Raw genomic sequence first — 26,128 nt, 5'->3', positions numbered from 1 at the left:
TGTGTGTGTGTGTGTGTGTGTGTGTGTGTGTGTGTGTGTGTGTGTGTTGTACCTGGTGTGTACAAAAGGACATCCACAGCCTGAGGTGCAGCGAGTTCCACAGAAAGATTTATTTTATGCTTCAGCATCTCTGCAGTCGTTTTGGGAATCATCATCGGAACTTGAGACAAAAGTAATAATAATGACTGCACAAATATAAAAGGGGAAAAAAAATCCCATAAAATAATAAAAATTAAAAAAAGAAACCCTAACAAGATGAATATCATCTTTATAAGCGATTCCCTACCTTCCATCTTGATGCGGTCAAACTGAGCCAGCTTTGAAGCAGCATAGATGGCCTTGCTGCTCTGAAGGCAGCCCACAACAGCATCCATCAACAAGGCGTTGGTCAGAGCCTGCTGCATGTACTGAGGATCCTGGACAGAAAGCAGGTTTAGATCTGTTAGAAGGGGAGAAAAGGCCGCTCGTCCTCAGCATCCTTACAAAACATGGCAGGCTGGTAGGGAGGAAACATCCAAACCAAAGCAAAAGTAAAATACTGACCCATACATAAATCATGAAAGAGTCACTAAAGTTTTTAAAATCTACTTTCAAAGAGGAATTACATGGTAATATTTTTAATTTATTTGTTTAGAAGAAGAAAAATATACAAATAAATAAACTGTAATGGCAAAATAGTTCGAATTTAAACTAGGGCTGTTAACGTTAATGCGTTAACGCATGCGGTTAATCTAAAACGATTAACTCGTTAATATTACATAATGCAGATTAACCCATGTTTTGATCCCATAGATGACATTTAATGAGACGTTTGAGTTAACGTTTATAAATTAATGTTTAAAACAAAATGACTTCTGTAAACCTTGCCGAGTATGAAAACCTGGAAAACGGTTTGGTTTGAGACAATTTAACATTTTCTTCAACATTTTACATTTCGAGCTCGCAAAGTTAAGCATAGTGATTAATCAGATTAATCACAGCCCCAGAGTGCGATTAATCTGATTTTTTTTTTTTTTTATCGACTGACAACACTAATTTAAACACAAACATTTATATATACAACAAAATATGGAACATTAACATACCGTAAATATTTAAAGTGAAGACTGATTTATTGTGCAACTGATTATTGCTCAATACAGACTTTACCTCTAGGATTAATTTTAGAAAAATAAATAAATAAATTAGTACCGTAGCCATTTTTAAAGCAGACTTCACAGGTTAAAATTCTTTTTCTACATCTACAGCTGAGAACTTTGAGCTGCTGAAAGTGTAAACTAAATCAAAATGTGTTCTTTCACTTAAAACAACAGAGTTATAAGTCAGTGACCACGACTCTGAAAAGACAAAGAACTATGATTCATCCCCACCATTAGACCGTTACGTAACTCCAGTGTTTGCATCTGTGGTTTAGAGTTTTCCCAACCAGTTCAAGGAGCTCAGGCCTGCTGGTGTTGATTCTCAGCTCATTCAGGATGAGAACATCTTTGATGGCTAAATCAAAAAGTACATGAACTTATTTTTGTTTCTCATCCCAGAAGATGTTTTCAATTTTCTCACATGAGGAAGCTCATCATCGATAAGAAGAGTCACATCCTCAAGAATAAAAAAAAAAGAAGTCTGGTTTTCTTTGAATCAAGGTAAGGCCTGGAAGTTTATTATCTCACACAAGGTACATTGTGGTTCTAGAGACGTACCCTACAGTAGAAGCCTGCAGCTATGAGCAGAACTGTGAACTCAAACAACTGAATAGTCTTTAATCAAAGAAAAACACACATTAAGACCTCACAAAATTGTATAAATCTTACATAAAGGGACCCAATATATATATATATATATATATATATAAAAAACTTCAAAAAGATTTATCAGTAAAATAAATTGCATAGTAAAAACAACAGAAAACGATTTTATTTGATTATAAGTACAAAACTTAAAAGTTTACTACGATATAACCATTAAAAAAAATTCTTAACTTTTAACTTACTGGAACAGTAAATTTATTAAATTTAATGCTGGAAAAAAAAAAAAGACAAATAATTTATCAAATAATGTGCAAATTAATTACCGGTACATGGTTTAGAATACAAAAACTCCTTTGTAGACACGTTTTAACAACAGTATGACGTGTTAAGCATTTCAGAAACTTAATAAATCTAATCAGGCCTTTAAATAAAGAGCAACTTGTTGCAGTAATTGTAAATCAGTGCTGCTCACCCAGCTTGTGAAACCATGGATATGTATATATTATACTTTTAGTTGGTGTGAACAACAGATAAAGGGGAACTGAAAGCTAATTAAACATTTTTGTGAAGAGGATGAAAAGGGGAACATTGCAAGTGTGAAACAGAGGAGTTGGAGTTACATCTTCTGGCTTCACAAAGCAAACCCTGTTTTGCTCAAGTGAGCATATTTTTGGTTATTTATGCCTCTTGGACCTTTAACCACACCCACAAGTTCATCTAAGTTCACAGACAGGAATGCATATCCACAGACAGATAAAAACAAGGTCATAAAGGCAATTGAATGAGTTTTACGTCATCCCTATCCCTGCACAGATTTGCATTACTGCACACACCCCGTCCTCAATCACTGCTTTACCTTGTGTTGGTCGGCGATGAGTCGGCCAGCCCACATTTCTTTGACCATCAGGTGCCAAAGCTCAGTCTCCGTTTTCAAATTAGCCTCGAATGCCTCCTTTCTTCCTACAACCCGAAGCTTCAAGCTGGGGATTCGTAGAAGCAGCAAAGGAGCAGAGGAAACCTTCACCTCCTGCAAGGAAAGATGAAAATTAATATAGTCATTAAGTGCTTTATTATTTCTGATTACACGGTACAACAACATGTTTTTTTTGTCTTAGTTCACCTCTAAATCTCTGTATTGTGCCACCTCAACATATCCCGGTCTTCCATCTGTCAGCAAGAAAAGCCGTCGTTGTGTCATGGCTATCTTCCCCACGCCACGACTCGTTTTCACCGAAGATGAAAGCTTAAAGACGCACTCGGTTGCATCGATGTGCTCCAACACAGACGCTGGCAGACAGACCTTCAAATCCAACAAAAAACGTGTCATTACATTGGATTCATAACAAACAGACAAAAATATGAACAGAGGCTTAAAACTTATTGTGATCATTCATTAATAAATGCACCGTCAAGTTAAAAATACTAGAGTTGAATGAACAAACCTCCTGAGCCTCAGCCTCAGTCTCTTTCCAAATGGTGTAAAACACTCGGAATAAATCTGGACCAACCTGCTTCTGATGGCCTGCAACACACAGTCACAAAAAAGAAGTTTTTGCAGTTTTCAAATACCTCATTCTGCGCTTGAGAGGGAAATCTTGTTTGAACAACTCAGTTTCACACATTCTCACAAACAAACACAGGCTGGTTGGGGACCGGACCTTCTTTTTTATGCTTTTCAAGTGACCTAATGTGCCTGCATGCCTGCAGAGCGAGCAGCTTTTTATATTGCAACACTGCATGTGTGCATGCTCACACCCTAGCTTCCTTTCAAGATAAACCCCTAATCAGTCATATCTTACTGATAAAGTCAGTCATTAAATTCTATATACGTCTTTAGAGTAACAAAAGTGTTTTGACTTCAGATAAAGACATCATGTGGTATCACTGGTTTTACTGAATGGAAAACCTGAAAGTTTCCATCTGTGACAATGATTTAATCAGAATAAATTCTTTTTTTAACGTATTCTTCACTGTGTTGACTTTTTAACTAAAAGAAAATTCAAAAGAAACCTGTTTGGTTACATTCCAGAAAAACCCTACTTTTACCTTTTCTTCTGTAACTTTATTTTATTTTGTTGTGTGTGAATATGTTGGACACAACAACAGTCATGAATTGTAAATAGGTCAGTTTAATATTGAGCAGGTCCCATTTTTGCCATCTAAACAGCCCTAACAAATCAAGGCGTGATAAAGGAACACCCGAGGGTGTCTTGGTGTGATTCATACCGTCACATTGTTGAACTTTCGGGTCCTAAGGGTTTGGGGGTAAAATGACATCAATCAAATCTCAAAGGATTTTTTTTTTCCTTTTCATTTTACAAGTTTGAGGCAGAGTAAGCACCCCAGACTTCTTGTTGGATTCTTTGAGACATTCTATTTATTGTCACCTTCTATGAGGAGGTGTCAGGTGTACCCCAAGGCTCCATTCTTGGTGCAACTCTTTTCTCCATATTTATAAATGACATCTCACATTCTGTTAGTGAGACCTCCATTCATTTATATGCCGATGACACCATTTTATTTATTTATTTTGTTTAGTTTATTTGTTCTCTGGATGTCCAAATACTTCTTTAAAAAGTCTTCAGTTAATCCAAATTTCTGCGGCCAGAGTCTTAACTGGAGTTAGTAGGAGAGATCATATCTCTTCAGTTTTAGCTTCTCTCCATTGGTTCCCTGTCAAGTTCAAAATTTAATTCAAAATCTTACATCTAGCATACAAAGCCCTCAACAACCTAGCTCCATCTCATATTACAGATCTTATTGTTCCATATTTTCCTAACAGAGCACTTTGCTCTCAGACTGCAGATTTACTTACGGTTACTAGAGTTTCCAAAAGCAGAATGGAAGGAAGATCTTTCAGTTATCAGACTCCTCTTGTGGAACCAACTTCCAGTTTCTGTCCGTGTGGCTGACACATTGTCCAGTTTTAAGACTGGACTTAAGACTTTAATTTTTGATAAATCCTATAGTTAGGGTCGGCTTGTTATGCTGTTTTAAGCTTAGACTACTGGAGGACAAATTGACCTCATTTCCTTAAATGATTTGCTAAAATTGAATAGTTTTCATTTGATAATATTTCTGTCAACGTGATTCTTGACCTACCATTGTGTATCTGTTCCTACCAAACCCAGACGGTTGAAGCAGATGGCCGCTTGTCCTGAGTCTGGTTCTGCTAAAGGTTTCTTCCTCATGAAGGAGTTTTTCTTTCCACTGTCGCCTTCATGCTTGCTCAAGAAGTGGCTGTAATGGAGTTAAACTCAAAGCAGTCTGCTCCTCAGATAAATAATGTTAATTATTTTTATATATGAATGTTTCTGTTCAGTGTCCTGAGATGACTTCTGTTGTGACTTGGTGCTACATAAATAAAATGAATTGAATTGAACTATTTTATGCTTTTGGTTCTACTCCACATGAGGTTGTGAAGTCCCCTACATGTGGTTTTCTTGAAATCCAGCAGGCCTTTTCCGATTTAAATTTGTCCTTAAATGCCAAGAAAACTAAAACTATGTGGTTTGGTCATGGAGGAGGAACCATACCCACCTCGACGGACTTCACAACTGTAAATGGTGATATTATAGAAAAGGTAACAGTTTATAAATATTTGGGAATTTGGATTGATGGTGCTCTGTCCTTTTCACATCATGTTAATGTTTTGCAATCGAAGGTTAAAGCAAGACTTGGTTATCTATATAAAAGTCGATTTTCATTTACAATGTCAGCAAAATGCATGAAAAAAAAACATTCTACCTCTGTTGGATTATGGAGACATAATTTACAGACATGCTTGTAAGGGGCATCCTTTGTAAGCTGGACACAATTTACCACTCCGCTATTGGCTTTGGTACAAATACTCCTTATAGAACACATCGTCACCTCTACTCTCTTGTGAAATGGTCTTCTCTACATACTTGTCATGAAATTCATTGGTTTACCATCATTTATAAAACATTGCTGGGTTAGTCACCTCCATATTTAACTAATCTATTGCAACTAGCAGTAGTTTTAAGGTATAACAGCCGATCCTCTCAGTATTTGTTGTTAACAACTCTAAAGACCAAGTCTCGCTTTGGCTCTTTGGCCTTTGCCTCTGCTGCTCCATCTCACTGGAATCTGCTTCAAAAAAAAACTGTGGGTCTGACAAGCTTATTTGTTTGTTTATTTGTTTATTGTTGTTGCTGTTGTCCATTGTTGTCATCTTTCTTTGTTGAAATCAGGTCTCTCTTGTAAATGAGTCCTCGAGGCTCAATGGGATTTACCTGTCTAAATAAAGGTTGATTGATTATTTGTCTACTTTTCTAGTTTTAAAGATACTTGCAAATGTTTTCATGCTTAGAAATGTTGTCGTTTAACTTTGACAATGAACTGTTGTTAATGTAATTTGTGATTTCCTTGTTTGTTATTGACAACTAAATTTTATCGTTTTACCCAACTGTATTGTTTCTCTTCCTTTGACCCAACTGTTTGACCCAACTGCCTGTTGGTGTTGCCAGGCCAACACTGTAAATAAGAATTTGTTATTTGTGTTTATATCTGGTTAAATAAAGGTGAACTGAAAATGAGTTACTGTAGAAATATTCTGCAGCTTTGAGTGTGGTTAAATGTTGAGGTAGGAGGCAGAAGTAAATGCCAGGATAAAGATTTTCCCAAAATAACATTTTGTTATAAAAAGATAATAATCCTAGTTAGTATAGCTTTCAGAGGTCATGATGTTAAGGCTGAACAGACATTAGACGTAGCCATTTTTTTCTGCTCCATAAAAAGGATGACTTGTATTTTGAGAAACTAAGAAATGTGGTGAAGAAAATGGGACCAATCAGAACTTTTTGTTTAATTGGTTTCCTAATGAATTATAATTAGTTACACATAGAAATTTCTGTAAAAGGAAATAGATCATTTGCTAAATTTTCCTGGTTTATATGAAGCAACAGGCCATTTTCTGACTTTATTTATACATGCAAAGCTGATGTCATTGAAAATTATGTCATATTTGCACAACTGATCAACACTTTGTTTTAACAAAAAATAATGATCTAATTACTACACAAAGAAAAGACTATCAATATGTTTTGTTTTTAACTTTATGACGAAGAACTCTTATATCTGACTGCATTATTCCAACCATGGAGGTTAATACTAATCCCCATCTCTTCATTCAACTCTGGTCAAGTGGAAAGAAAAACTTTGCTCGTCATTACAGCCAACATAATGGAAAAAACAACATAATGTGAAACGAAAGATAAGCTCTCACGCTAATCTTACTTCCTACAGTTGAAGGTTAAAACACGCAGTTTGAGAAAAAAAAAAAATCCTTGCTGAAATTTATAAGAAAAAATTACTTTTCTTCTGATTTCAATGCAAAAAAATTGATTTCTTGCTTTTTTGCAAACTTGGTTACAAAGAATGAACATGGACAACTTGCTTCATGTGAAATACTGTCAAGCTAATTATAAAACAACATCAGGTTTATTTTGAAGTGAGAACATCTTGCAGAACCTGTGAAATGTGACCACAAACACCAATGTTGGACAAAGGTCACGTGAAGCCCTAGTTACATATAAAAAGGTGCACGAGAGACTCGTCAGAAGGAGCGAAGCAATGATTAACCCAAGGAATAAATGTTTGCCCAGAAAAAGAAAGGAGTGGTAAAGGAAGTAGTCATGCACACGAGCGGGAGTGTTTGCTGAAGCAGCTGGCTCAACATCTTGGAGCCTGAGCTGTGGTCACAAGTCTGTGAGATTCCATGCATTTATCACATCTAGGCTGGACTATTGCAACCGTTTATTATCTGAGGGCCCAAGAAAATATTTTAAACCTTTATAGTTAATCCAAAATGCTGCTGCCAGAGTTTTAATGAGCATTTGTAGGAGATATCATCTATATCCAGTTTTAGCTTCTCTCCATTGGCTCCCTGTCAAATCCAGAAATTAATTCAAAATATTTCTAACATACAAAGCCCTCAACAACCTAGCTCCATCTTATAATACAGATCTTATTTGTTCCATACTTTCCTAACAGAGCACTTCACTCTCAGACTGCAGGTTTACTTGTGGTTCCTAGAGTTTCCAAAAACAAAACAGAAGGAAGATCTTTCAGTTATCAGGCTCCTCTCTTATGGAACCAACTTCCAGTTTCTGTCCGTGAGGCTGACACATTGTTTGTAGGCTTAAGTCTTTCCTTTTTGATAAATCCTATATAGTTAGGGTCAGCTTGGGTTTACAGTTATCCCTTAGTTATGCTCCTAAAGGTTTAGACTGCTGGAGGACAAATTGACAGCATTTATTCAATCTGCTGCTGTCTTTACCAGTACTTGCTCTACTCTACCTGTTTGTATTTGTAACTATTTCTATCTTAACATGTTTTTTTGTGTCTTTCTTCCAATAGAAAGTCCACCTGGACCTGCCATTCTGCGTGTTTGTTTGTTTCTCCTTCCTGTTCTCTCAAACCCCAGGCGGTCAAAGCAGATGGCCGCTCGTCCCGAGTCTGGTTCTGCTGGAGGTTTCTTCCTGTTAAAAGGGAGTTTTTCCTTTCCACTGTTGCCTTTGTGCTTGCTCAGGATGGGAGACGGTGACAAAGTGAAGATTCAAATCTGCTGGCTTCCTTAGATAGAGAACTTTTGCCAATTGGTGTTTATAATGTATGTGAATGTTTTCGTACAGTGCCCTGAGACGACTTCTGCTGTGACGGAGCTACATAAATGAACTGAATTCATTTAGCAAATCTAAAGCTTAGCACCAAACGAAACACACATGCACAACTAAAATACTGTATAAACTCACTACTTACCAACAGTTAGAGCATCAAACAGTCTATGAATGGTTCCTTGGTCTTTTACAATCCCCGACTCCTGGACACATTTCACAAATTCCTCTAACAGCATGTATTTTTTTGGTAGCTGGAAGTGCTTTATGGCACCTTCCTCCAGCTTGCTGCCCTTGACTGCACGCTCCCGCTCCTGTTCTCTCTTAACACGACTGATAAGGCTTCTGATCTCTGGTCGTCTTTCCGCCTGTGGAAAGATATAGACATTCATAATTATTGTGCTGCTGTTGGTTAAACTGACTGATGCTGAAACAACTGACTACACAGTGTCCCTAATAACATTTAATAATATATTTAATCAATGTTGTACACCTCAGTGTAGAAATGCTATAGAATATAGTTTAGGTTTGAAGTTTATAGCTAGAAAAACATTATGCAAATTAATTGTGGCTGTGATCGTGATGTTCTGAACTGACCTGTAAACGTTCAACATCTGGGAGAGATTCAACCAAAGACTTAACCATCTGAGAAGGGAAGATTTCTGCGTCGGTTTTGTAAAGACTCTGGAAATCCTCCAACGCATCAAGACGCTTGTTGGACACAGTGTTCACCAAACCACGTAGATAATGGTATCTGAACAGGGAGATGAATAGATGAAAATGTTAAGTGTTAAATGTTTGTGACACATTGCAAGGTTAAAGGCAATCTTTAAAAGCACTTGTCCAAAGAGTTTATTCAGAACGGCTGAACCACAACAAAAATAACATCAAGGCATGACGTCAACAAAAAAAACCTGACGAGCAATAACCTGTTTTTCTACAAAAAGGCTTCACTAAAACAATAAAGAAGCAAAACATTTGACAGAAAAGCATGAAATAGTGCAAGAAATCTATGCTGATCGTGCTATGTAAATAAAAAGTTACAGCATGAAAGAGCACACTGCAAAAAAAAAAAAAAAAGTCTTTCAAAATTTGATTTACATTATATTACCGGTAATGCTCTTTCTTACGTTTGGTGTTTTATCTTGCATTCAAATTTTGCTTGTTTGACCAAAAATAATCAGCAAAACTTTATTATTTATTACATTAAAAACACTAATAAGAACCAGCCATCCATTTTCTTATACAGTAGTCCCTCGCTACTTCGCGGTTCGTTTATCGTGGACTCGCTCTGTTGCCGTTTTTCAAAATAAGATTGGACATGACACACAATTGGCTGATTGATGGATGAGCCGCACGATCGTCATGGAAGTTTTATTTAAAATAAATTATTTCTAATTATTTAGCACCTGCTGCACATTTGTGCAGCCCAGAGCTGCAGAAAAAGCTTCCTCCTGCAGCTTTGTGCAGCCCTTACTGCTGCAGGATAAACATCCTGCTGTAGTTAAACAGCTCATGTTTGCAGAGCGGAGACGTGGGCGTGGCCAAGAGTGCTCGCAGGTGGCAAAGAGCAGAGGAGGCAGGGAGCTGAAATCATGACATTCTGTGCTCTTTTAGAGCGTTTAGAGTTTAGAAACATTGTTTAGAATATTGAAAGAGTATGGGAAGGGTTTAAAACACCTATAAATAATAAAATAAACTACTACTTATTACTTGTACTACTATTCTTACTTTGTGGTTTTTCACTTATCGTGAGCCTTCAGGGTACGGATCCCCCGCGATAAACGAGGGACTACTGTACCCGCTTCTTTTTTTCTAGGGTTGTGAGCAATCGCTGATAAAGAGAGGTGGGCACATGAAGTTACCAATTAGCCCAATATGCATGTTTTTATCTATAGGAGGAAACCAGAGTACCCAGAAAAAACCCATGCATGCATGGAAGGAACATGGAAACTCCACCCAGATAGGTCCCTGGACAGGATTCCTTCCTGCCACCTTTTTGCTGAGAGGCGACAGCTCTACTAACTGTGCTGCTACTAATAAGAACCAGGCAAAAAAAAAAAAAAAAAAAAAAAGAAATGTCTTTTTTTGTACATTAGGGGTAGTTTCTGCCCTAACTGCAGATTACCTGGCCAACAGAGCAGATTCACTTGATGACGTAGTATCAATAGCCTTCTTCAGTGAAGAAACCATGTCAGTGTAATAGTTCTGGACATATTGATAAGCCAGCGGCGGGGGGAACTCTGGGAGACGAAAAACCTTCACAACCTTCTGTGGAAACTTCAACCCTGATGAGAAATGAATTGATATAGAAATGAAGTGGTATTCATATTTAAAGTCCTGTGTTTCTTAACTGGCACTGACCGATATTAGGAGTTGCGTTCCGAACGGAGTGTGATCTGTTGGAGTTGATGGCTGGCATTGTCACAGACTCATTGATGGGTTGATCCAGGTTTGGCAGACTGGCTCCCAGCCTTTTGCTCAGTCTACCGTCAGGGCTGGTGTAGCGGCTGTAGCCACTGCGGGACAGTTCAGACATCGGAGGCCGACGGGGAGACTCGGTCAGCGCACGATTCCTGTAAGGAAAAGGGTTTGGAGGAAGAGTATGAAATTATGATTTGTGGTGACAGTGAGGAAGAGAGCAGTTTATTCAGGACTAAAACTATGGTATATGTACATATAACCTAAGTAAAACAAAGTACTATTCCTATGATGATTTAAATATGGTTTAAAACAAAATACCACTTTTATGTTAATTAATTACTTAATGCAAGAATTAGTCTTACAGGTAGCTATTGTTCTAATAAAAGTGTAAACAAGCTGGTTACTGACATTCGGCCCTACTGAAAAATCACACCACCTTTTATATCTTCTTTGAAGGGCACTTAAAAAAAGGCATGGAAGATGAAAGATGACAAATGTATTTCTAAACATTAACCCTCCCTAAGACAAAGCCAGCATTCTACAAAAATTACACTAAAGAAAAATAATTCAAAGTAAAAAGGCTAAACACCTTCAGAAATGTCTTAATTTGCTAAAATCCTTGATCTTGTGACCATTACACACCAAAACACTGAATAAAGACTGTGATAAAAGATAAGACACCAGCTGCACCCCCAGTGCCTCATGTTGCAGATCAAAATTCTGCTTTCAACTCTTCTTTGACTTTTCTCTGTAGAAAAATAATAGACAACCTGAAGGCCAAAATGTAACTAAACACAAACACAACAAAAAGTCTTTAAACTATAAAGCACAAATGAGTGAGTGTCATGGTTTGGGAACTCTTTTGACATAAAGTGTGAAACCTTGCATTTTCTGTGAAGAAAATCAACAAAAAACTGCACAAGGACATTTTATAAGAACACACCAAGGGAGCAGCAAGCAAGCGGAGTTTTATAGTTCATTTAAACAAGAGTTTATTTTTGAAATACTATTTATATGGACAATGATTATTTACAATGACTGTTGCTAATTTCTTCAATTCTATCGGACTTGGGAAGTCAAAGCATTCTCAGAAGCAGTAAAACTAAGTTCATCTTATGATTTCAGTGTGGAAGAAGTAGAACAACAGAAAGAAGCTTAATGATCTGTCACCTATGAAACCAACAGTAACAGAGCAGACAGCTTAAGAAGCTATCATAGCTAACTGCTAGCTGTCTTGTGATAAGTGTAAAAAATTCACATAAAACTGAAAAACCTAGACAACTTAACACAAATGTCACCTTGCAAGAACTGTGTGAAAACTAACGTTAAATAACTTGCAGTTTGTTCCTCTCGCCTGGGTACTTTTGTCCTTCGACTGGGACGTTGCACCATCCTACCTTTGCACTTGGTTACGTGTCATCTGCTCCATTCGACTGAAGTCATCTCGTTTCTTGTTCAGCCTGTCTCGCAGGAATGAGTGAAATATATGCGTTTCTAATACCTAAGGATGAGAGCACAGAGAAACATGCAGTCACTGGCCTGCTGTGTTTTAAGTTCGTTTCAAAATGTGCGTCTTTACCTTCTTGTAAAACAACTGGTCTTCAGGTTCTCTCGTTCTCAGAAACTCCTCGCTGTTAAAAACTCTGTGTTCGTGGTTTAGAAAATCCTGAACGCCTCTGACAAAAAAAAAAAGCAGAGCCAAATGTAACTAAGAGTTTGATTAAAAAACACTTTTATACAAGACTGCACAGGTATAACAAACAGGACATTAGGTGAGAATTACCTAAAGATGTTGACCACTAACTCCAGGGTGATGTTTTGTATCTGTGAGTTAAGATTTCTCTGCCAGCCTCGACGGTGGGATTGAAGCGTGTTGACGTCCGTGCCCGTTCCAAAGTGGCACAACTCCAGGTCGTAGTGAAGTACGAGACACTCAGTCCTGGAAAACCAAGCCAAAACACATTTTTTTATTCAACCTTTATTTATACAGGAAGTCTCATTGAGTCATGAGGACTCATTTTCAAGAGAGACCTGTGTTAGACAGACGACACATAGAGTACAGCCAGCAATATACAACAATAAAAAGCAATTAAAATAAACAAATAGTGTTAATCATCAAAATTACAAGAAATAAAGGCTTGACCTATTTCACTCTGTGTAATTTTCAACAGATAGCATTTTTAACTTACAAGCCAAAGGTGTGTTTAATTGTTTAATTTTATTGCATAATACACGTAGAAAACAGCCAGTTGTGTCCTTTCTGTCACCTTAACATAAAGCACTCCGCAGCAGTCTGGGGGATGGCAGGCAGGTTGATGGTTTCAGACCATGAAGACTGGACGACGCCTTCATCAATATTCACTAAGATTAGGTCCTCTGTCTCCTGTAAACAAACATAAAAAAAGACACGTATGGTGGTACAATGAATACAATTCATCCGAACACAGCTTTAACAGAGAAGAGCTTAGTGTGAAGAACAAACAGCTTTTGTAAAAGCTGAGCTTCAGTGACACAATGAATAATGATGAACACAAATGGGAAAAAGCAGTTATTTGTGAATCCTGAAAGTCAGCTTAAATCAAATAAACAAACAAAACACTTTATGCTGGAAATTCAATTCAATTCAAAAATACTTTATTAATCCCAAAGAGAAATTAGCTGTTGTAGCTCATCATCCTGGCTTCATTAAAGAGTTGTTATGGATGCTGATGGCTTTGGCAGGAAGGATTGTAACGGACCATCCCACAGCAGACCCTAAGAAACTGACTGCAGATGCCGATCCATCCACCCAGACCCAGCAGACCTCTTGGTCATCTTGGACAGTAGGACTGCCTGAATGCCGGGGAGAACTCCTCCCAGAGCGATGGCCATTTCTCCCAGCAGCCTGCCGAGCCCTTCATCACCGCGAACTTAACTGCAGGTGCCGGGGGACGATCTCGGTCCTCCCGCTGTCATGAGCTGCGTTTCCCGCCACCTCCCAGATCTTAGAGGTCAGGCACTCAAGCACCGCAACCAAGTAGATGGGAATGCATCCACGGCACCTCCTTTTCAATTCATTTGGGAATTGAGGCTGCAGTTGAGGTAATATTTGAGCTTTAAAATATTAATCAGCTATTCCCAGTTGTAGAAAAACATTTTGTTGTTATGGTTACGCATCATAACAAATGTCCAAAAGTAAAAAAGGTTTCAGTAAAATCCCTTCCAGCTGCACAGCATCTGACACCAGAGGAAGCAACAATCCGAAAAAAGCGATCCACATCCAGAAAAAAAGAGAAATTAAAGTTTCCAAAAGCAAAATCTCAGAATGGCTGCAAAAGAGCTACTCCAACATGCAAACAACTTGAGCGGCACAATTCTAGAAATTGTTGCACATAAGATGTATATATAGCAAAAGCATGTTCCTAGAAACAATTGTACTCTTACACACAACAGTTGCTGTAACATTTATATAATACTGTATTTTACAATGTTATGTGTAACATTAACACTCTAGTCCAGTGGTTCCCAATTGTGGTCCTTGAGGAACACCATCCTGCATATTTTACTCATTTCCCTGCTCTGACGCACATGATTTGAATGAATGGGTGATTAACCAACTTCTGCAGAACTTGAGGATGTAATTAAATCACTGACTCAGGAGTGCTGGAGCAGAGAAACAACTGAAACATTCAGGATGGTGTTCCTCAGGGACCAGGGTTGGGAACCACTGCTCTAGTCTAATAAAAAACACAAGATCTGATCTAATTAAGTCAAAATTCCCTACTCTTTTTTATAATTAGACTTGGGAATACCTCATTTCAGTAGACCACCACTGACAAGCATTAATCAAACACTTTGAATTACACTTGTTGACTCACACCGGCAACTTCTTCATAATGATTTATGTGACAACCCATTAGGAAGGCGGTAGGAGCCATGAGGAAGTCCAGCATTCCTCTCGCCAAGACAGGAACATACGGATGCTGCCAGGATAGCGGCTGGGAGAAATGTTAAGACAAAAGTTAAATAGTGTTTGGGAATACTTGCAAAAATAACAAAAACACAAAAAATGGAATTTCACATCTTGTTCCTGGGACTAACCTGCAGATAAAACAGCAGAGACTCTGCAACCAGGGTGAGTTTGGCCCAGTTAGATGAGAATAATACAATTCTCTGTTCTTGGAGGAGGCAGGAGAGGACCTGAAAAATAGAGGAAATACATTTTGTGACTATATTGTCCTATATGTCACAGAACAGCCTTTTCTGTTATCCTCATTACCTGGAGCAATGTTGTGGGAGTGAAACAGAGGAGTGGAAGATGAAGGTTGATGTCTATTATGGGGCTGTCTTGATCTTCTCTGGATGGGAGAACCACTTGAAGAGGACGAAGGCTAAAGGACTGAAATAGAAAGACCGATCAGACCCATCACACAGAGAAACTAAAATTAACATTGGACTGAGGAGGGAAAGGGAATGTTGTTTTACCACATGCAGTTGTCCAGGAGGTGGTAAAGGCACGAGAGACAACTTGGCTGAAAACTCTTTGATCGTTTCCTCAAAGTCATCTTGTCTTGCAGTGCGTAACTGGACGAGTAGACTGAAGAATCGGAGGACCAAAAAATCAAGTAGAAAGGTGTAACAAGGGTTTGAAAGTATTATTTAATATAATGACATACAAGTTATCCACCATCTTTGAGTTTAAAAGAACTTATTACCATGACAGACAGTCTTTCAGGGCATTGTAATAAGGGAACTTCGAGATGATGCACACAGAAAAGGGAACATAGAGACGAGACTTCGATGAATTCCACCGATGACCGTTCTGGACAGCACCTTCCAAGCAGGACTGACAAAGCAAAGGGTTAATGAGGAAAAAACAGACTTAATTTATTTGTTTCAACATGGTTTAAATGTACGCGTTTGTACCTGAACAGCTCTGTAGTACTGCACAACAACTCCATGGGTTCGGTTGCCAAAGAGGTCAGTGAAAACCAGGAAGTGATAACGATCCTCTTTATGCTCACTGGCCAAATGAAGACCACCTAGTCAAAGAAAACAAGACTCAACATAAAAACATCAACCTCAAGAAACACCACCAGAACATTTAGTCCAACCTATGACAGGGGATTTGACATTTGAAAGCATTTTCTTACATAAAAAAGCAAAGAGCTTAATTTTCAAAGAAATAAAACACACATTTATAGAAATAGAAGATTGTGCAAAACTATTTACAGTTGCACAAAATACATGCTTTAAAAGACCGATCTGGGACTTTAGTTTGTTCCTAAAAGCCTGCAATACAACGTAAAGAAATGTAAAATATGCACTAAAAATATCTAAAGATGAACACATTTGTCCAAGTGTGAGATCTGCTTAAAAACAATGAAGTCCAAACAAATTACCAATCTGCTGTGGAATGAAAAATGAAAAACACTGTACCAGGAAAACACAGTTGTGGCAAAGCGATGAGGTCCAGATCCTTTGGAACGCTGATGTCCTCTGTCGCGGATGTCGCCTCGTCGCGACTGTTTGTTTCTCCATTGGACAGTGACTGTACAGCACGATCTCGCTTCTTCTGCAAATCAAATACACTTCTGCAAATCAAATATTATACTTTAGTGTATAAAAAAAACAAATAAACAAACAAAAAAAAAAAAACCTTTTTGATGAAGCTCCTCCTTCTCTGAACACGGCTGAAAGCTGGACCAATGGCATGGCTTGAGTTGGTCTCCTTGGAAACGAAGGGCGGGGCAAAGACCTGCAGTACCTCAGCTTCCAGCAGGGGGAGCTCACTTGACTTGCTCTGCAGACACGAAAAAAAGTCTAGAAATTTTACTGATGGATTTTTGGACATGATGTAGAAACTGTAATAATATCTGCATCACCTAACCTGAAATAAAAACTTGCTACGATAACAACACTTTCTGGTCAAATTTAATAACTTTAAGACACTCGAGTCAAACAAATAATTTGATTTGTGTTTTTTGGCTCATGTTAATAATCCAGAAAAAAAAAAAAAAAAAAAGTTAAATTAGTGGGCTTTCCATCAGAGGACATTCATGTGTGCTGATAAAATATTCCTGTCTTATAAATCAGTGGTTCTCAAACTGGGGAACCTGGAGCCACGAGGATCCGCGAGCCCGGTGCTTGGGGGGTCAACAAATTTTTTTTGTTTGTTTTGTTTTTACAAGCACGTAATGTTTAACAACTTGTTAAAATAGACCAAAATGCAGGAAATCACATCTACTTTATTCAAAATTTTATGTGGGAGGACCCCCAGCCCCCCAATATTTGCATTCCGGCATCGATCTGTTTACAAATTAAGTTGTTACTTGGTATGACTACTGCTGTTATGATTCTGTTGTTTTATGTAATAATTTGAAGAAGTGGCATCACATTTATTATGATCATTATGTGAATAGGTAAAGTTTTAAAGTGGTTTTTGGTTCTGTTAATTTTCTTAAAATTGTCGTTTTTGGAAGTAGAAATTATTATTATTATTTAATTATGTGTGTCTTGAATGAAAAATAGCCCATGTTTAAAAGTATAAAAATTGTATTAACACTATTAAAGAACAGGTTTTATGTATTTATGTTCCACAAATATCTCCACTGCATTTAAGAGACAAATTGAAGAAAATTATTTAATAAACATGAGGGTTATGAGGGGGTCCCTGAAACTTTTTCTCCTCTGTACGTGGTCTCTGAACACAAAAGTTTGAGAACCCCTGCTCTAGATTACCATCCAGCATTATGAGTCAGATTTGGTGCATACATACTTGATGTACGTCACGAAGCTTATCACTGGGAGCCCCCACCACTACACATGCCTCCAGCAGTCCAGACGGGAGCTCTGCCATGACATCAGAGTATACGCACACTGCCACAAACACAAACCACAAATTTACACATGCTGGTGAAATGTCATCACTATGATATTGTCACACAATTTAATTTAAGCCAGGAAAACAGCACGTTCAAATTGATTTTTACTGTTCAGAGCCCTTGTTAATTAAAAGGAATAGATATCGGTGACATTTTCCCAGGAAATGCATAAAGAAAATATGTTTCTTAATGGGACGATTGATCAACACCTATTTATCCATCATCCCGGTAAAAAAAACAAACAGCTTTTCTTCATATTTATTTTAATTCCCGATAGATGAATGGATGAATTAATTCATATAGGATAGTACAATTTTGTTGGTAAAGCTCTGACCTGTCGATTTGAATTTATCTGTGAAGAAAGTGTGTACAAATAGATTTTCTAAATAAACAGAAAATTTGACTCTGTACACGGCACATTTGACCCGTGCTGGCTGAATGGGTCAATTAAAAATTTTTCAATATGGAGTTATTTTCAAATCTGTCTCAAAAGCTTTAGTGATGCATCACCTGGCAACAAGCTAATTCTGTTTACAAAATTTCTGGTTTAAAACTTGATTTTTATTGTTCTATAATGATGTCACTGGGATTACTAGCCCTATATTAAAAAAGGGGACTCTAAGCTTTACAGTGATGCTATTACACGATGGGATTTCCTGGCACTATGGCAGCAAGCAAAAAAAAAAGTACAATTTAAAGATAATTAAAAGGACTAAAATTAAAAAGATTACTTCTAAAGACTGTCCTGCTAAAAACACTTCAATTTAACAAGGTAAATTACAAAGGTTTTATTAATTTAGTTAGGATTGATGGATGGTGCCTTTATAGACTCAGTTTTACACAAATCTCAATTAAAACAAAAATCTAATTTTTTTGCACTTCAGCCTGCGCTCATTCTGATTCATATGGCTCACAAATTTAAGTAGAAAATATTTTAATAGCCTCCAACACCTGTTGTCTTCTGCAGATATTAGAAATAGCAAACGGTGAGTCTTCGTCAATCATCAGAAATGTCCACAACAAAAATGTACCAATGCTGGCATGTTCCAACTTCATAGCAGCAGCATATTGTTGGCCAACAAGAAGCAAATGATGTGCATTTTAATTCACTTTCAATTACCAGTAATTGAAGCATTCCTAAATTTAGTAATATTAAGCAAAATTTGACTGGATCGCACGTACTGGGATGGGAAACGAGAAACTTGCTTTTACAGAAGTAACGAAGAACCACTTGTAAAATGTGACAAGAGTGAAAAGTGGAACCAAAAGCTGCAGTGATACCTCCACGATTCATGCGTCGACCATGACTAATGAAAGATCCCCACACACACACGGCTGAGTTTTACAGACATGAAGAAACGGCAGCATGAATCAACCACTTTTGTAAACCAAAGGGTCAGACTGCAGATGGCATATTGAACAAAAAAAACAAAAAAAAAACCAGACATTCTTGTTTGCAACTTCCTCTGGCATGCAGTCACACACTGCCTCACACACACAAAGCAGATGTTTGGTCACTGGGGCATTAAACCAAAGTTACAGCAACTGAACCCTTTTTGAAAACCTATGTTTACCCTTTAATGCCCCGTCATTCCCCCATGACACTTTCAGGTGAACATCTTAATATTACGGTAATATTTAATCAGATGAACAAAATGATGACTGAATTTTTTTATTGAAAGTTCAAAAGTGGGTTTTTTTTTGGCCCGTTTGCATTTTTGTCCGTTCCGTTTGCGAAACATCCCATTAATCAGATGAACAGATTTTTTTTTTAAAGAATTTCAATAACTTTTTGTGTGAATTTGATCGAAGATGGCCATCACAGCCAACTGGTCTTAGAGAACACAACAATGTCTATATGGCTCAGAGAATTTTACAGATACGGAGATAAAATGTGGTTTGGTAGTAGCTGACAATCACCAACAGTCGAAGCACTAGCAGATCACACGTTATGTTGCCGTAGAGCATGAGATCAAAAATAACTGCAGTTTAACCAAAACAGCTATAATTCAACCATTGCTCAGTTTAAGATGGTCCATCCATCCATTATCTTTACCCACTTCTTCCTTTTCAGGTTGCGGGGGCCACTGGTGCCCATGTCCAACGATCACTGTGTGAGAGGCGGGGTACACCCTGGACATGTTTCAAGTACATCGCAGGGACACATGGAGACAAACGAGACAAACAACCATTCACACTCTCACTCACACCTAGGGACAATTTAGAGTTACCAATCAGCCTAACATGCATGTTGTTGGTCTGTGGGAGGAAACCAGAAAAAACCCACGCATGCATGGAGAGAACATGCAAACTCCATCCAGAAAGGCCCCCGGCTGGGATTTGAACTGGGGCGACCTGCTCACTGAGAGGTGGCATCTCTACCATCTGTGCCACCGTGCTGCCCAGTTTAAGATGGTCCAAGTCGAAAACTCTTGCATGAAAGGCGGCGGGCGATATGCAGTGCTTCAAGGAACGATACGTGTTTAATGTTCTACTTGGTATTTAAACTCTGTCCCCCCATAGGCGACATGGGCGGCTGTGGCTGAGTGGTTCGAGCAGTCGTCCTCCAATGCAAGAGTTGGGGGTTTGAATCCACCAGCAGTCACATGCTGAAGTGTCCCTGGGCAAAACACTGAACCCCTCGTTGATTCCGATGTGTGTCCCGTCAGTGTATGAATGTGATCTAAAAGCACTGATTAGTCTCTTTAGAATGATTTGTTCAATTAGCTTTGTAGAGATCTAGTAGAGTGCTGTATGAACGGGTAAATGAGGACACTGGTTGTGTTGTAAACCACTTGGAGTGTCTTGAGAAGATAGAAAGGAGCTATATAGTCCATTTACCATAGAGTCAAGACAATACAACAAACAATTTTCTAATGATTATCCCTATTTGCACTTTTCACAAAGTTGTGACTTAAATCTTCTAATTTGGTTGACCTTCATATGTCACAAAGATTAGCCCTTTTCAAACTACCGGTAGGTATAATTTGACCAGGGCGGTTCTTAATCAACTGAGGCAAACAGCATATTTACTGCGCTGTTTAAAGAATTTCATGAGGAAACATCTGACTTCGGTTAGAATCAAAGAAGCTGAGTGGCTCAATCTCACGTCATTCAAAATTCCTTTCGTCTCAGCTTTCACACACAACTTCAAAATGTAGGTATTTTCGCTTTTTCTTTAGATCTTTTAGTTTCCATTTCTGTTTCACAGTTTCTCTCGTCTTCTTTCACCTTTGCCCTGCTAGCTCGCCTTTCTTTCTGTCTTTTTTTTTTTTTCCAGTCTCCAGGCCATTCCGTCTTTTGACTAAACTGCCCTGCTGTGTCCCGGAAAAACACACACACTTGAGTCATTTTATAGCCCTTAAAATCCCTTTAATTAGAGAGAACCTTGAGAAGGGAGGCTGTGTGAAGCTGATTTTATGCTCAAAGCATTTGATAAACATTAAATAAGTAACTAAATTTCATGCAAACATTTAATAAAATGTAGATGTGCAAACCGAGGAAATCTGGCAAAATTTGGTGCCGTCTTTTGAATAAAATGTGCATCATTTGCAAACATTTTAGAAAATGAAAAGACAAAAGTAAAATGGATCAAAATTTTCTGTGGAAACTAGAAGCTGCTTTGTTGTAGCCGACAGCCTTTCCAATAAACATACACTGAAACCAAATTTATAGATTTTCTTTTGTTTTTAACTTTGCCATTACCTATGTGAAGTCAACTGTCTGTTAGCAAAATATTTCCTGAACAACTCCACAGATTTTAATGAAACATTTAGAAAGTAATAACTGCTGAATAACTTTTGGAGTCAACCTGGTGAAAAAATGGCTACAGCTATTCTACATCCCCCAACACAAAAACAGCTATAACCCAGTCAGTGTGACAGATGTTGAGCTGAGGTTTGGTGTGGTAGTAGCAGAGAGTCATTCACAACACTTGAGTGACATCTTTCCACGTCATGAATAACATTCACAAATGACCTGACTGAACATTATTGGATTTTTTTTTTTTACCTGGATTATTGAGCATGAACCTTGATTACTCACAAAGTTTGACCAAAACGGCTACAACGCCATCATTTCTCAACATAATGATCAAAACTCTGGCATTAATGGTGGCGGGCGATATGCATTCCTTCAGGGCCCTCCTTATAAAAGTTAAAAACATATTAAAAAGTATGCTTTTCTAAATGAAAGTGGTTAAGAAAACCAGATTCACAGACAAATTAAAGACATCCAAGGAAATTTGTATGATTTCTATTCTGATGCAAGCTCAATAATCCAGACAAATAAATCTAACAAGGTTAAGTCTGGTTCTCAGATTCTTTGTTGAAATGTTTAGACTTTTATCCAAATTAATTCTTCAGTCTGGAGCTGCGACAAAACTCAATCTTATAAATAGAACCTTTTGTGGATCAACCAGTTTGCTGCCAAAACTTGCTGTTCACATGCAAAAGGAAGACCATCAACCTAACAATAGAGCATTAGTGCCCTGATGGCCGCTTGCTATTCACAGAGGGCTGAGTGATACTAGAAGTAACAGCACAAGAGGGTGACAGTTGGACGCAGAGGCCTCCGCCCCTGTTTAATGATGGACGGTTTCTCTAGATGGCTTCCTTCACTCCTCTCTCAGCGTTCCTCTCTGTCCAGGATGTGAACATCTTCATCCCTGAAAGAGTGACCGCTGGTCTGGAGATGAGTGTAGACCACAGAGTCCTGGCCTGATGATGTTGCTCTTCTGTGCTGGGCCATCCTTTTGGTCAGTGGCTGTTTAGTTTCCCCGATGTTTAACTAATCACAGTTCTCCTGGCACTGAACAGCATACACAATATTACCCTGTGCCGGGGGACTGGATCTTTGGGATGGACCAGTCTTTGCCGTAATGTATTTTTGGGGTTTGAATGCCACTGGGACGTTATGTTTAGAAAATAAATGTCTCAGTTCAACGTTCAATGACCACTGGTCTAGGTCTGGGTTCCTCTTTTTCCCTTGATGGCTGCCTGGAGACAGTTGCTGTTATTGCTAGTGTCACTCAGCCCTCTGTGAATAGCAAGTGGCCATTAGGGCACTAACAATCGGTCGCTAGGCTGATGGTCCTCCTTTTGCATGTGAACAGCTAGTTCTGGCTGTCACCAGCAAACTGGTTGATCCACTATGAGAAGGTGCTATTTATAAGACTGAGTTTGTTGCAGCTCCTCAGACTGAAGAAGTCCTTTGGATAAAAGATGAAAACGTTTCAATAAAGAATCCATCCAGAGGACTTGACTTAACTTTAAGAGTTGTATAATTTCTGTTTCTCAGCACACATCAAAAATATGTGTTGCAAAAGTGATCAGAAAACATGAAACGTCCCAATAGATGAATATTTTTCCCATTTGAACCTCAGGCCACTCGTTTCTCGGCTTTTAGTGGAAATGAGGCAGTGTTAGACATCTTGAGGGAGGGTTTATTGAGCTGCTCTGACACAGGAAAACTCTTAAAACGAGTGACAAGCTCTTTTAATAGACACCAAACAGAGTTGAAAGGCTTTTACGTGTTTCTGAGGGGGGAAAATAATGATCTAAGCAAACAGTCAAAATAAATAAATAAAAGAAAACATCAGCAGGAAATAGACGGTGCCTCGTTTCATTTTTTAGTTCCAAAAATATAACTCTTTTCCTTAACTACACGGACCAGCATATTTAAATAATGGTGAAACAAAATGAGGCCTCTCTACTTCTCTTGTGTTGCTCAGCTACAAAAAATAAAAAATGTACTTTGTTTTTTTTTTTTGGTTTGGTTTGTAATAATTTTGCTAACTTTTCTTCTGTTTGAGTCGCAATGTTGATGTGGGTGAACACATAATAAAGTGAATTAAACACGCCTTTACTAATTACTGTGTAAGTTATTATGACAGGGGAAACAAAAAGAGATAAAGTCAGATAGATAAAACAAGCAACTTTTAAATCGTCGAGTAACTGACCTTAAATTACTCGATCATCTCCACCGGATATCGTTAAATCGATCGGTTAGCTCGCTAACGCAGCTCCGGTTTGCTCTCATAAATCCGTCAAAAGTCTAAAAAACGCAGCTGTGACTTTAACGCTGGCATTTTGCAAAACTCACACACGCACACACACACGCACACACAATGGTTTGCCGCTGCTTTGTCAAACTTTGCCTGGAAGCGTTCACAGGTATTTCCTGTAGCTGGAGTTTTCAAAATAAAAGCATTTCCTTTACGATTCAAAAAGCTAGATGAAAAAGCGTCAAATGGCGTCATCTACTGTTCATTGATGGTACTGCACATTTTTATTCCTGGGTCAAAATTTCATGGATTGTTGGATCCACGGATCCATGAGATTTAATTGTGTATTTAATAATTTAATTGTGTATTTAATGATTTAATGTTGTATTTAATAATTAAATTATACATTTCAGACAGAAAAGCTTTGCAGAGTGTGGTGAAGGCTGCACAGAAATCTGTTGGAATCAGCCTCCCCACCATCACAGACATCTACACCTCCAGATGCAGGAAGAGGGCCACCTGCATCATGAAGGACCCCACCCACCCAGCACACACACTTTTTGCCCCACTCCCCTCAGGAAGGAGGTTAAGGAGCATTAAGTGTAGAACCACTAGACTGAGGAACAGCTTCTACCCTGAGGCTGTTAGACTCATGAATCTCTAACTAGAATAATCACTGTGAAAAACCATATCATGTTGCTGCTGATCTGTTTCATGTTGCTGCTGATCTGTTTCAATGTTGATGTGTTCATGCGTGCACATCTGCTCACATACTCATGTTCATGTTTGTGCTGATGTTCAATGTTTTATGTTATGAGTGCTTAGTGTATATTTAGTTGATGTTTTTCTTAGTTCATATCTTAGATGTTATTACTGTTTTTCTTATACATTTTATTGTTGGATGTAACTGGGACCCCATGTACATAATTTCGCTCCACCACATGTACCACATGAGGTGCGAATGACAATAAAGAAACTCTGACTCTGACTCTGACTCTGATTTATTTAATTTTGTCACATTCCGTCCTCCATACATGAGCAATCCATTGCTATCCATGAATTCATGGATAGACAGAGGATCCCTGACAGGTGCCACAGAAGCCGGAGGCAGCGTGGCAGCTGACACCGGAAGTGCCAATGTATTTTTTTTCTTAATTTTTTGATTAATTTGTTATAAATAAATATTCATATTCAATTTAGAGAAGACGAAGTGCCATTGTATTCCCTTTTTAATTTTTTAAAATTGATTTATTCAAAATAAACTTATTCGTATTCATATTCAATATTCAATTTAGAGAAGCCGTGTCATCTGTCACAAAATCCCTGGCAAGTGCCACAAACTCCCTGACAGGTGCCACAGGAGCCAGATGCAGCATGGCAGCTGACACCGGAAGTGCCACTATAGCTGCCTCTGCCATGATTTGAGCTCGGCCCTGCTCCCAGCCTCAAGTGGAGGAGTTCAAGTATCTCGGGGTTTTGTTCACGAGTGATGGAAGATCGGACCGTGTGATTGACAGACAGATTGGTGCCATGTCTGCAGTATTGTAGACTCTGTGCCAGTCTGTTGTGGTGAAAAGGGAGCTAAGCTGTAAGACAAAGATCTAATTTACCGGTCAGTCTACGATCTTACCCTTACCTATGGTTCAGGAAGGAAGGATGCTTCCTGGGCACCTCCCTAGGGAGGTGCTTCAGGCATGTCCAACTGGGAGGAGACCCAGGTGAAGACCAGGGACACGCTGGAGAGACTATGTCTCTGGGTTGGCCTGGGAACGCCTTGGAATCCTCCCAGAAGAGCTGGAAGTGGTGGCTGTCAATCAATCAATCAATCAATCAATTCAACTTTATTGTCCATAACATTCAATGAAATGGAGATTTGTCTTTGACATCTGGCTTATAAAACAAAATAAAAATGTGATTAAAAACTCTAAAAAACTTAAAACCAAACTTTGCTAAATCAATTAAAAACATTCAGTTAAAACCATTTTAAAATACATAATACATTAAAATATGAAAACATCTCAGCAGACAGTGGTTTGTTATGTGAGGCTGTGTTTAAATAGAACCTTGTTAAGTACATTCACCGCAGAGGGAACAAATGACTTTTTGTACCCATTTTTCTTTGCTAAAGGAACCAGGAGTCCTGTGGAAAGAGATGTCTTAGGCCTCCCTGTTCAAGCTGCTGCCCCGTGACCCAACTTCGGAATAATCAGAAGATGATGGATAGATGGATGGTTGGATGGATGGATGGAGTCAAAGTTCACACCGTCCACAAAATTGCAAGAAAATCACATAAATGACAATTAATTATGGCACTTGTGTGAAGCAGATACTGGTACTTTAAATATAAAATACTAGCAAGAATAAATGGACATTTTGTCAAAAGTTATTCTCAAAATGTAATTTCTTAACAATTAGGAACACAAACACCTTTTTGCAAGTTATACTGATCACACA

At 38.3% G+C, this 26,128-nt stretch overlaps 1 protein-coding gene across 1 annotated transcript in view; it reads right to left on the bottom strand.

Annotated features, from left to right (window-relative positions):
• The window catches only part of dennd3a (DENN/MADD domain containing 3a), a 26,652-nt gene extending 9,007 nt beyond the window's left edge, over positions 1-17,645 (bottom strand). Inside the window, exons 1-22 of the mRNA XM_037692984.1 lie at positions 17,565-17,645; positions 16,446-16,589; positions 16,226-16,361; positions 15,713-15,828; positions 15,502-15,632; positions 15,272-15,383; positions 15,066-15,185; positions 14,888-14,986; positions 14,665-14,784; positions 13,075-13,190; positions 12,591-12,746; positions 12,387-12,483; positions 12,205-12,308; positions 10,748-10,959; positions 10,512-10,671; positions 8,981-9,137; positions 8,529-8,751; positions 3,188-3,267; positions 2,866-3,045; positions 2,602-2,772; positions 287-416; positions 53-160 (exon numbers count right to left, since the gene is read on the bottom strand). Coding sequence (XP_037548912.1) covers positions 53-160; positions 287-416; positions 2,602-2,772; positions 2,866-3,045; positions 3,188-3,267; positions 8,529-8,751; positions 8,981-9,137; positions 10,512-10,671; positions 10,748-10,959; positions 12,205-12,308; positions 12,387-12,483; positions 12,591-12,746; positions 13,075-13,190; positions 14,665-14,784; positions 14,888-14,986; positions 15,066-15,185; positions 15,272-15,383; positions 15,502-15,632; positions 15,713-15,828; positions 16,226-16,361; positions 16,446-16,589; positions 17,565-17,645 — 2,953 coding nt within the window. The remainder of the gene's footprint in view (positions 1-52; positions 161-286; positions 417-2,601; positions 2,773-2,865; positions 3,046-3,187; positions 3,268-8,528; positions 8,752-8,980; positions 9,138-10,511; positions 10,672-10,747; positions 10,960-12,204; positions 12,309-12,386; positions 12,484-12,590; positions 12,747-13,074; positions 13,191-14,664; positions 14,785-14,887; positions 14,987-15,065; positions 15,186-15,271; positions 15,384-15,501; positions 15,633-15,712; positions 15,829-16,225; positions 16,362-16,445; positions 16,590-17,564) is intronic.
• Positions 17,646-26,128: the final 8,483 nt, after the last annotated feature.

This window comes from Nematolebias whitei, chromosome 19, assembly GCF_014905685.2.
Source record: "Nematolebias whitei isolate Nwh7 chromosome 19, NemWhi1, whole genome shotgun sequence".
NCBI classification, from domain to species: Eukaryota; Metazoa; Chordata; class Actinopteri; order Cyprinodontiformes; family Rivulidae; genus Nematolebias; species Nematolebias whitei.
The sequence above is the reverse complement of the archived record's forward strand: the minus strand, read 5'-3'. Positions and strand labels throughout refer to the sequence as shown.